Source organism: Primulina tabacum, chromosome 1 (genome assembly GCF_025594145.1).
Source record: "Primulina tabacum isolate GXHZ01 chromosome 1, ASM2559414v2, whole genome shotgun sequence".
NCBI classification, from domain to species: domain Eukaryota; kingdom Viridiplantae; phylum Streptophyta; class Magnoliopsida; order Lamiales; family Gesneriaceae; genus Primulina; species Primulina tabacum.
Genome location: NC_134550.1, coordinates 5,613,653 through 5,627,029, shown reverse-complemented (window position 1 = coordinate 5,627,029; position 13,377 = coordinate 5,613,653). Strand labels below are relative to the sequence as shown.

Genomic DNA, 13,377 nt, shown 5'->3' with positions numbered 1-13,377 from the left:
AGTCCCTATGTCGATGTCATGTTAGAGTTGCATCAACATGGCGACCTGAGGGGAGGCCCAAGAGGCATCCGCCTCAGGCCAAGACGTTTAATAAGGCCCCGAAAAATAATAAAGTATATATTAATTTTAGATTAGAAAAATTAATTATTAAGTTTTAGCTAATTTAATTATCTAAGAAATTCAATTGTCCAAAAAATTTATGGACTCTCTTCGAATAAAAGATTGTCTAAAAGTAAAAATACGTTGAGAAAAATGATACAGAGTTATAATGTTATGATGACAATGCGAAATAGCCGAGAGCCAACAAATTTTCAATTTGTTATCTTGATTTTTCATTCATAATATTTTGAATTTCATTTTTATCTATAAATCTTGATCTGAAACATTCGAAGAAGTCATTATAAATATGATTGATTGTAATGATATGAATTTCATTACAAATTTTTATTTTGATAATGTATACTTGTGCTTATTTTGGTAAGTTGAAGGAGTTTCCTCTTCTATATAGAGATGCCCTTATAAAAACTACAATTCCATTATTTTTTTTTAGTAATAATAGTGTTGTTCTATTTAATATAGGTTGTGAATAATTGGTGTCGCCAAACGCTTGTAATTTTTTTGGTTACTGCATATGATTGATTATTATATACGTACGCTTGCTTCATTTGATTAAAATTTTACTCCATGGAGCAGATCGAAATTAGTTATTCAATCATTTATACATCTATTTAATATTGGTGGTGAATCATTAGCAGACTTGTTATAATGTATTTTCAATGATCAATTACTTGGATTTGCTTATGAGATATTTGAATTGAGTTCAGTGTGGAAGGATCCAATTAGTTTTTGGTGTCTGTGATACCTTTTTGGCCATTTAAATTTGGATACCAGACGTGACTAATTTTTTTACCATTGGATCTACTCTCAGGATATAGATACGCTGGAATAGAACTTCGCCTCAGTTAAAAAATTGCAAACAAACCATAAAGTGTGTAAGATGTAATATTCAATGTTTTTGTACAAAGTAATAATCATATAATGAACCAATAATTTCTAACATGTTTTAATAGCTAGGGTTCACAAAGCTCTCAACATAGGTCGTAGCCGTAACATGTCTACGCTCTAAATATCGAAGAACGTCCCCATTTTCAAGAAATATGTATGGCATCGATCTTTTAAAATTATTGGTCGTCACAATCCCTTCCCCTCCCATCGATCTTTTAAAAGTCTTGGTCGTGACAACCCCTTTCTCCGTGACTAATAAAGGCTTCCTCAATCCGAATTCATCATCCAAGCAAAACACTTTGCTCCAAGATTTCTCCACACCATACTCCTCCATCACCCAAACTTCGATTTGAATACCACCTTGGAAACACGCACACAAACGCTCCCCCAAAACTTGCAGAAAGGCCCTACTTTGCAACGGAAGTGCCACACTCCAAAGTAATTCTCCTGTTGCCAAGCTTTGCGCCACCACGGCCTTAACTTTGGCACCATTATCATTGTTGCAAACTAGCCAATGAATAGCCCCATTCAGAAACACACCGGATCTAGCAAACGGCGTCCTACCATGAGACCAATCCGACGACTTCCACGTATCGTTTCTTAAGCTATAAGTTCTGGAATAGGGTCTGGAATTTGGCTCTTTAACTATGTGCACGACTTTATAATCATCTGAAGACGCATCGTAACAGAACCCGTAGGGTTCCCGGGAGCTGAACCGCAAAGTAAAAGGTAGTTTCTTATACTTTCTTATCGCCGGATTCCACACGAAGATATGACCTGTGTGTAGATTAACTAAACAGACCAACCCGTTACAAGAACCCACTATATGAATGCTATGATATCGGTGAACATCAGTGAAATCGCACGGCGCATCATCTACAGGAGGATCTTCATAAGAGATACCGTGAAGCGGCCATGTATAAAGTTTAGTAGCAGAGCCGAAGACGAGTCTTCGGCGGCGAGTAGTCGAAACTTCGAGGTAGTTGGTCTGGAATTCGGGGCTGGAGATGAGGGAAAGCCAAGATTTCGAAACGCATCTTAACCTGAGAAGAGATTTCACGGAGAGTCTCGATAAGATGTCGGTGATAAGGTCCTGTGGAAGATTTTCGAAAGCATTTGATTCTTGGGTCGCCATTGTTTTTCAAGAAAAGAGAGCACGGAATTGTGAATTGCGTGAATATTGTTTAAATAAGATTGAAGTATTGTAGTTGAATTAAACTAAAACTCCTCACATACGATAGTAGAAATCTTATATGTATATATGGAAAATTATTGATCATTGTTGATTTTGAAAATTTATTATCTGCATAAAAATTAAATTTAAAAACTTAGAAAAAATTAAATTCGATGTTTAATCTTTCCAAATAAATTTCTAATTTTTTTAACAAGACCACACACACCTTCATATATAACGTTATACGTTCAATTTCCATTAAAAGCTGATGGAGAAATTTTGTAATTTAAATTATTTTCTTAAACATATCTGGGAATAACAATTGTTCTTATTTATACTCACTCGATGTATTATAAACTTGAAATCCTTATACTATTATTCAACTTTGCTGTAAGGTTCTATCGTTATACTCACAATTATTTTAAAATTTAAAAATATAGATATAATATAATTTGCTAGAATATGATAGTTTTAGATAAGACATATTATTTACTAAAATAGGTTTTTATGATTTTTTTCATTAAATAAAAATTGAATGTTTCTGGAATTTGAGGAAAAAAAAACCAAAACATTAAAGTTTGTTATTTTAAGCCATACTCTAAGCCCTCAACTTTGTAAATATATTATAAATATATTATTTGATAGGATGAAATATTGTATTTAAGTTAACCTAATACTCTTATGTCATCCTATCTAATAGAAATCTCAAATATATGGAAGAGATCTGTTTTTTTTTATATCCCAAGATTCTCTTATTATATGTTTAAAAAAATTAGATATATATATATATATATATATGTATATGTCTCTGTGTGTGTGTATCGCAAGATTCTCTTATTATATGTGTGTCTGTGTGTGTGTGTATCGCAAGATTCTCTTATTATATGTTTAATATATATATATATATATATATATATATATATATTAAAAAAAGCGTCCAAATGTCAAATTCATCCTGTAAAATGTCAAGTTTTCTATTTTCATCCTTTTAACTTGTTAAAAAATGAGTCTTATGGAAATTTGTTTGTTTGTTAGGTTTTTGTCTTGTATTGTCAAAGTGATGGTGTAACATCATAAAATATTGACATGACACCAAAAAATACTAATGCGACGCTGAAAAACAAGTAACTTGTCAAATGACACGTCACACTAGGATGAAATAAAACTAAAACTAACAAAAGACATTCATAATCAAACTCAAGTACTCAATCTTGAAAAGTTAAAAATACAAACAAAAAGGAAAAATAACTTTTTGGTTTAGTAGCTTGTTGCTTCTTCATTTTTGATCCACTAACTTTTTAATTTTTGGTTTTAATACAATAACTTATGAATTTTGGTTATTTTGATCAATCAAATGCCATAAATAGAATGTCCATTTTTTGTCAGAAAACACCAAATAGATGGTGGTTAAAGCTAGTGTTGTCGAAAATTTGCGAATTTCTTGACTTTGTAGATAAATCAATTTAACCCAAAATTGTTAATTTTTTGTTTAATTACATTCTTAATCTTATTATTTATTCATAATTATTCTATATCATATCCAATTATTTTAATAATCACCCTATAAACAGTGAAGTGTTGTTTTGATTTTGTCACTCACCAAAATTCTTGAGTAATAATAATTTCTTAACGTGCCATAAACTTATCGTATTTTCGGATTCCCACCCATATACAATTGAATCTTCACACCATCTAAACAGAGGTTATCATATCACAAGAAGGGGAAGATGAATAATAATGCTCGATCGAAACTTTCGAAAATGAAATAAGCCATAAACGAAATTTATAATTTTAAAACAAGTCCAATTATCTTGATTATTGGGTGATGAATACGTGAAGAAATAATAGCCTAAATCCTGACAATAGTCTAACAGAAATTCATCTCACAAAAAGCTCTGAAACTTAACGACACCAGGGAGCAAATTCTCGAAAATAATTTTAGGTATGAATTTTGAATATGGGTGTTGCACGAGTATAATTTTACTCGTGGAATAGTTTTCGAGAACAATCTATTCGACGAGTAGATTGTTTTCGAAAATCTCCATGTTAGTTCACTTGGGATTCGAAATCTTAATGCTTATGTTTTCATATCCGATAAATATTTTATTTTGTAGTAAAAATTTAATCCACGTGCCATCAAAATTCGAATTATCCTTTAGAAATTTTTGATGATTTGCACTCAAGATAGGATTCTTGATTTTCTTGATCTTCTGGGTTGGAATTCTTGATTCTTTGATAAATAGGATTTCGAAATTTTCATTTTTAATTCTTTTTATCGTGTAGAATTTATCCATCACTCTTGATATATATATATATATATATATATATATATATATATATATATATATATATCCGAATTATCTATCCATAAATATGCGATAATTTTGGAAAAAAATGACTTTGCGCTATCTACCCATCAAATCCCCCTTTATCTTGTATTTCAATTCAACAAATTTTGAAACTGTACCCATAAAATTCAAAATACATGTATGTATATATCCAATATCTCTCTATCTTAATTTTTAAATCTTGAATAATCATGATCTATGTATATCAATACCAAAAATCGAAAATTAAGTATAGTTTTCCATTGAAATTCGAATTCTTTGGATAACGTGCACACAAATATTTAATGTTCACATATATCTTTTGATAATCTTGACAATCCTAAAAAAATTATATATTAACTTAATACAATTTTAAGTACAAAATAATACACCGAGTTAAAATTGCGTGGTTGTAATGCATAAAAAAAATTTCAAACTCTTTTTAAAATTATATTTCTCTATTTCACGTCAAACTTTCGATGCCGATACAATGATTTTGTGATTTAAATTTCTTAAGCATTCTTGAGAGTAACAATTTTGTACGTATATCCAAATTTAAATGGCCAAAAAAAAGGTATCACATAGTTGTAATATTAATTTCTTAAAACTTCGGAAGCCAAACGTGACTCATTTTTTGACCATTGGATCTACTCTTAGGATATAGATCATATGTTGGAATAAATTGTAATAGAACTTCGCCTCAGTTAACAAAACAAAACATATGGGTGCAAACAAACCATAAAGTGTGTAAGAGGTAATATTCAATGTTTTTGTATAAAGTAATAATCAAGCATAACAATGTATAATGAACCAATAATTTCTACCATGTTTTATTAGGGTTCACAAAGCTCTCGCCATAGGTAGTAGCCGTAACATATCTACACTTTAAATGTCGAAGAACGTCGTCATTTTCAAGAAATATGAATGAAATAGATCTTTTAAAAGTCTTGGTCGTGACAACCCCTTTCTCTGTGACTAATAAAGGCCTCCTCCTCAATCCGGATTCGTCCAAGCAAAACACTTTGCTCCAAGATTTCTCCACACCATACTCCTTCATCACCCAAACTTCGATTCGAAAACCACATTGGAAACACGCACACAAACGCTCCCCCAAAACTTGCAGAAAGGCCCATCTTTTCAACGGAAGTGCCACACTCCAAATTAATTCTCCTGTTGCCAAGCTTTGCGCCTCCACGGCCATAACTTTGGCACCATTATCATTGTATCCAACTATCCAATGAATAGCCCCATTGAGAAACACACATGTTCCACCAAACGGCGTCCTGCCATGAGACCAATCCGACGACTTCCACGAATCGTTTCTTAAGCTATAAGTTCTGGAATATGGTCTGGAATTTGGCTCTTCAACTATGTGCACGACTTTATAATCATCTGAAGACGCATCGTAAAAGAACCCGTAGGGTTCCCGAGAGCTTAACCGCAAAGGAAAAGGTAGTTTCCTATACTTTCTTATCGCCGGATTCCACACGAAGATATGACCTGTGTGTAGATTAACTAAACAGACCAACCCGTTACAAGAACCCACTATATGAATGCTATGATATCGGTGAACATCAGTGAAATCGCACGGCGCATCATCTACAGGAGGATCTTCATAAGAGATACCGTGAAGCGGCCATGTATAAAGTTTAGTAGCAGAGCCGAAGACGAGTCTTCGGCGGCGAGTAGTCGAAACTTCGAGGTAGTTGGTCTGGAATTCGGGGCTGGAGATGAGGGAAAGCCAAGATTTCGAAACGCATCTTAACCTGAGAAGAGATTTCACGGAGAGTCTCGATAAGATGTCGGTGATAAGGTCCTGTGGAAGATTTTCGAAAGGATTTGATTCTTGGGTCGCCATTGTTTTTCAAGAAAAGAGAACACGGAATTGTGAATTGCGTGAATATTGTTTAAATAAGATTGAAGTATTGTAGTTGAATTAAACTAAAACTCCTCCCCATGTCATCGTATTTGGTAGCTAGTAGAAATCTTAGATGTATATATGGAAAATTATTGATCATTATTGATTTTGGAATTTATTATCTGTATAAAAATTACATTTAAAAATTTAGAAAAAAACTTAAATTCGATGTTTAACCTTTCCAAATAAATTTCTAATTTTTTTAACAAGACCACACACAGAGTCATATATAACGTTATACGTTCAATTTTCATTAAAAGCTGTTATAGAAATTTTATAATTTTAATTTAGTGGGGTGTATTCAATTGAGAATTTTGATGATTTGTAATGACTTTTTCAAATGATAGATTTTTATAGATTTGATACATTTTTATTGAGTTTTACGGAATCTCACAGATTTATGTGGATTCGTGTAGGCTTCTTTACAAGATTTTTATAGATTTCTGTGAAATTTTTTTTATATAATTTTATAAATTTTGTACTTAATTATAGCATATTATTTTTAATAAATTTCGTTGAACCAATAATTAATGAGGGGAGGACTCGGCTTTCGAAAAATGGATGAATTTAACCGAGCACTGTTGGCCAATCAATTCTGGAGACTATTGCGAAATCCTGAATCCCTAGCAACCAAAGTCCTTAAGGGACGGTACTTTCGACATGGAGATATTATGACCGTAGGGACAGGTACCAATCCGTCATTTATTTGGAGATCTCTTGTCTGGAGCAGAGAAATTCTTGATAAGGGATTGATTTGGCGAGTTGGAAATGGACACTCAATAAGAATCTTTGAGGATAATTGGGTTCCAGGTTTGACATCAAAATTATGCATTCCCAATGAAATATGGCAGAATGATGCGAAAGTAGAGTCATTGATTATAAATGGAGTTTGGGACACTTCGGCGATATTGCACAACTTCAATCCATTCATTGCCGAGAAAATAATACAGACTCATCTTCTTGCTCAACACTACTGGTGATACCAGATTTTGGCATTTTGATACGAAAGGTCACTACTTCGCGAGGGATGGTTATCGTCTACATAGAGGTCTTTTTTCACCCCCGGGGAACCAATCAGAGCATTCAATGCTAAAATGGTTGTCCTTTATCTGGAGCCTCTCCATACCCCTGAAGGTACGCATTTTTTGGTGGTGGGTAGCCCATGATATCATTCCCACAAACCTAAATCTACTCCACCATCATGTGCCAGTTAGTGGGCAGTGTTACTTATGCTAATCCCAGCATGATTCTACATGCCACTCATTATTTTTTTGTGAGGCTGTCAAGAAGCTATGGAAGGACACAGAATATTACTCAATGCTAAAATCTGTCAAAAGAGCCTGCACGATGGACTTGTGCTGTTGGATGAGCGAACAATTATCCCATAAGAATTTTGAAAAGTTTGCTATACTATCCTGGGCAGTATGGAAAGAAAGGCTAAAGATCTTACATGGCAATGACGGGCTACTCAATGAAAGGGTAATTACTTGGAGCAATACCTTTCTAACCGAATTCCAAGCTGCTAAATCGACTGCTCGAAGTCCTCCTCAAGGGCGAGCTCTGACCAGCAAATGGAAGCCACCAGAAGCAAATGATTTAAAGGTGAATGTTGATGCATGCTTCAATGAACACCTGAATCGATACAGTATAGGTGGAGCACTACGAGACAACCAAGGTAGACTACTCCTGGCCTTTGGGAAACAAATTTCGAAACCAATATCAGTGCTTATGGGAGAACTAAAGGCAGTTCATGCAGGTATCAAGTTATTATATGACAAACAAATCCATGATGTCCAAGTTACAACAGATTCCTTATTGGCAGTGCAAGCAGTCACGACCTTTAAGGATGACATTATCTATGTAGGATTACGGGCTTCGGTAATCAAAGATCTGGTCCAGAAGCCGGTAGTGTCAAGTCTTACTTATGAGAATAGATTGGCTAATAATGTGGCCCACAGTATTGCTCATTTTTCTTCTTGTTCCCACTCATCCTTTGTCTGGAAGAATGGCGAGTTTCCTCTGTGGCTAGTAAATCTTGTAACTCTTGATCTTTCTCAATAAAATTACAAGTTTTTGCTGTAAAAAAAAAATAGATTATTATTATTATTATCATCATCATCATCATCATCATCATCATCATCATCATCATCATCATCATCATCATATATATATATATATATTTAAAAAAAAGCTTCACGTATTACAATCAAATGTCAAATTCATCCCGTAAAATGTCAAGTTTTCTATTTTCATCCTTTAACTTGTTAAAATGAGTGTTATGAAATTTTGTTTTTTTTTGGTTAGGTTTTAATCTTATATCGTCAAAGTGATGATGTAACATCAGAAAATATTGACGTGACACTAAAAAATACTGATGCGACACTAAAAAACTAGTAACTTGTCAAATAACACGTCACACTAGGATGAAATAAAACTAAAACTAACAAAAGACATTCATAATCAAACTCAAGTACTCAATCTTGAAAAGTTTAAAATACAAACAAAAAGGAAAAATAACTTTTTGGTTTAGTAGCTTGTTCCTTCTTTATTTTTGATCTACTAATTTTTCAATGTTTGGTTTTAGTACAATATTTTATGAATTTTGATTATTTTGATCAATCGAACCCCAGAATGTCCATTTTTTGTCGAAAAACACCAATCAGACAGTGGTTAAAGCTAGTGTTGTCGAAAATTTGCGAATTTCTTGACTTTGGAGATAAATCAATTTAACCCAAAATTGTTAGTTTTTTGTTTAATTACATTCTTAATCTTATTATTTATTGATAATCATTCTATATCATATCCAATTATTTTAATAATCACCCTATAAATTATATTTCACAAACCTATTCGTGAAAGTAAACGCAACTTAAATAAACATCAATCTACGGAAATATTTTTTAAGTGGATAATTTATATTTTATTTTGAGTTGGACAATTTTCATTCACCCTTTACACCCAAATGACCAAAAGTTCTTGATCGAATTTGATGACCCCCTAAAAATCACCACGTCAGGTCTAATCCGAGCCCATTTGTAAATTTGGTTTGGGCCCCCAAGGCTCCAGGATCTAGAAAAGGGTCCAAGCTCCTGACTGTTACCAATGGGCCGTGCCCATCACCATTTTGAAAGGGCAGAGCACACGGACAAATGGTGGCCCTAGAACGGGCAAGTATCGAGAATGGATAAAGATCTTTGATGATAAATAGAAAACTTCGATAAATATGGAATTTGCCAAATCTATCAAGATCAGGCAAGAGTTCTAGCCGCCAGTCTTTTACCTCAAGTAAAGTTCTCTCATAAAAATTCTACTTCAGCGAGATAACTAGCTCCTTTTGCTACTATAAATATAATGTATTTGTTATGATTTTACTTACTCAAACTCTCATGCTCACCTAACACTATTATATCGTATCATCTGCTCTTGCATTCATAATCATAGCAGGGATTTAAGCATCAGAGTGGTCACGTCGAAAATATCACGATACCTCTTAACTTTATTTTTGTCTGTGTAGTCACATAGCAACGACTAGACCCACAAACCTTGGATGATTCGAAGATCCATTCATCAGACCGAACCCGAAGAAAAATTTTGGTATCATAATTTATTCAAAAATCGTGGTTCAGAGTGTATGATGACGACGAGGACGACATGATTATCGTGCAAAAACTAGTTGTTTTTACGATGTTACTTTCTATTATTACTGTTTGTGTCATGTTTTAAATTCGGCTAATTTGAATATGACATATTTCTATTTGTGTGTATATTGTTACATATCGTGGAATAAAATTTTGAATGTCTTTATATAAAGGATTGGGAAAATATCAATTCTACTCTTCCTATCTTGTCATCGACTGACCATAATTAAATTGTGGTCATCTGAATAATCAAAATTAGGCCATTTTAATCATGTTATTTTCATGATAAGTGATTTGGATTTAATGGCAGTAAGTAGGTAGATTCATTCAGCCAGTAATGTAGCCACAGTGTGAGAGTTAAAGCCAAACGTCAAAATAATTTAAAATAAAAAATAAAAACACTTTAAAAAATTATTTTTATTTAAATATTTCTTAAACTACAATTTCTACCATATATAATTTTAGATTAGACCCCGATAAATTGTTTAAAAAAACATAAAATTAAATGAATGGAAATTCGTGTCCATCTGCACGGGAACAAGGTACCCCACACGGAATTCAGAATAAAAAAAAAATTCAAAAATAATGATTAGCTGTCATATTATACGCAAATGCGATGTTAATATAAAACATGTTGGGCTGGTGGACACGAAATGCACGAAAGCGTGTGGAGGCTGGCCTGAAAAATTATATATATGGTTCATATTTATTTAATTTTATCCCACAAAAGTCGTGTATAGTTGTAAGTAATGCCCCCCCTCATGTCTGAATATTTATTATGGGATCCATATATATTTTTTTTAAGAAAAGATATTATAATTTGAGAGTACAAAAATGTTATAAAATCACTCATTTGAAATAAATTCAGAGCGTTAGGTATTATCACAAGTATTTATTTACACAAAAAAATTCAGAACTCGCTCTTGTAAGGTGATCTAGATAGATTATTTTATGGGAAAATTTAATTTTTTGTCTTGTAACTTTCGTTTGTCATGTTATTCGATTCATATTTTAGTTTACTGAGAGTTTTTTTTTTCAATTTTATTCTATTTCCACAAGATTTATGGCATAGTCGATGTCATGTCAGCAATGTCTAACGTCATATAAACAAATTTCGGTGGCACTTCATAATTTTATTGCTCCAAATCATAATTTTTGGCGTCGTATCAGCTAGGGGTGGTATACAGTGCCGTGCCATAGCGAAAATCTTATACCATATATTGTACCAAAAACTACGGTATAAGAAAATTCATACCGATACCGTACCGAAAGTTTCGATACATATAACTAGCATACCGATTATACCGAAATTGTACGACATACCAAAAATTCGGTACAATATCGGTATATATTGTTTTATGCCAAAAAAGCCTTACATTTTAAATTTTTTATAAATTTATTGTTTTAAAATATTATATATTTTAAAATTTTGTATATTTTTTCGATATTTCGGTATATACCGAAATTTTCAAATTGCATACCGTTACCGTACCGAAAAATTTTCGTTTCGGTAATCTCGCTATACTAAAATTCGATATTTTTTCAACACTCCGTTGAAATATGACTAAAATTAAAAAAAAATACAAATTGGTAGAATTATCTAGCAGCATGACTAAGATGAAAAAATGTAAGTTATAGGAAATGTATCTTTTATAGATTTTTTATTATCAAATTTTAGTTTTACAACAATATTCATTTTTTCTGTGTTCATTTAATCTAATTGTGTTGTCAGATTTCAATCTTAATATCTTTTTTGTCTTTAGTATTAATGTAGTAGTTCTTATATCGATGTTATGTTAGTGTTATATCAACATGACGACCTGAGGAGAGGCCCAAGAGGCATCCGCCTGAGGCCAAAACGTCTAATAAGGCCCCAAAAAAATAATAAAGTATATATTAATTTTAGATTAAAAAAATTAATTATTAAGTTTAGCTAATTTAATTATCTAAGAAATTCGATTGTCCAAAAAAAATCATGGACTCTCTTCGAATAACAGATTGTGTAAAAGTAAACATACATTGAAAAAAACGATATAATATAATAATGTTATGATGACAATGCGACATAGCCGAGAGGCAACAAATTTTCAATTTTTTATTTTGATTTTTCATTCATAATATTTTGAATTTCATTTTTATTAGTGAATATTGATCTGAAACATTCGAAGAAATCATTACAAATATGTAAAAATATTTCTAGAAAATTCAATGTCATGTTAAGGGATGAAACTTACTTGTAACTTTGCTTATGAAATTAACAACTCTATCTATTAATTATTATGAGAAATATTTCATAAAAAATTGTTTATGAAATGGTAATTTCAAGTATTTTAAAAAAAATAGAGTATGATTCATTAGTTTTTTTTATGCTCCACTCAAATAAAATCTTGGTAAAAGAAATTTATATGATATTTTATTGCTGTCAAATGACAGTTTATAATAATTAATTGTTTTTTTTATTTTGAATATATTTTTTAAAAAATATCTTCTTGATAAAATAAATATCAGTACTTTATAGTTTAAGAAGACACATTTTTTTAAATTCATCTCAGGTTCGAAAAAAGTCAGATACAACCCTATGCATCAATGACACATCAGCACTATGTCGAGAAAAATTATCAAAATTGAAAAAAAAAAAAAATCAAAGACATCGTAATAAAACTTAAATTTAACATCACAGATCTCAAAATTATAAAAATATAAGTACACATGACCAAAATCAAAATTTTTCCCAAAAATACTGCCATATATATATTTTGATATTGGGGGCGAGAGTTTACAAGTCTCGAACTCGAAACATCTCTTATTTTTTGAATGTATGGTTCTACTAGGCCACGAGATATATGACGGGATGGTATAATGTGCTGTATCATACCAAAAGTCATGTATCGTACCAAAAATTACGGGATAAGTAAATTCATATTGATTCCGTACCGAAATTTTTGGTATACTGAAAATCGGTATTTCGAAACTATAACTAGCATACATATTATACGAAATTGTACGGTATACAGAAAATTTCGATACGGTATCGATATATACCGTTTTATATCGAAAAATCATTATATTTTTAATTTTTTTATAAATTATATATTTTGAATTTTTTATATATTTTTCGATATTTCGGTATTTAGGTATATATCGAAATTTTAAAATACATACCGTTGTCGTAAAAAATCGGTATTGTTACCATACCGTACCGAAATCTTTGGAATATATATATATTCCAATTAAATTGCCAATTATTTGGAACATCCTACATAGTGAGTGTCACGCACGTGTGACAGATAAGAATGTAGTGTTATATGCCAAATT

General features: G+C 31.8%; 2 protein-coding genes across 2 annotated transcripts; both read right to left on the bottom strand.

Moving 5' to 3' along the window:
• Positions 1-1,063: 1,063 nt before the first annotated feature.
• On the bottom strand, positions 1,064-2,140 carry LOC142556637 (F-box/kelch-repeat protein At3g06240-like). Its single transcript, XM_075668120.1, has one exon. It carries the CDS (start codon positions 2,138-2,140, stop codon positions 1,064-1,066), a length of 1,077 nt encoding a protein of 358 aa, XP_075524235.1.
• Positions 2,141-5,326: 3,186 nt separating this feature from the next.
• On the bottom strand, positions 5,327-6,500 carry LOC142556628 (F-box/kelch-repeat protein At3g23880-like). The gene has a single exon (XM_075668110.1). It carries the CDS (start codon positions 6,362-6,364, stop codon positions 5,327-5,329), a length of 1,038 nt encoding a protein of 345 aa, XP_075524225.1. The 5' UTR covers positions 6,365-6,500.
• Positions 6,501-13,377: the final 6,877 nt, after the last annotated feature.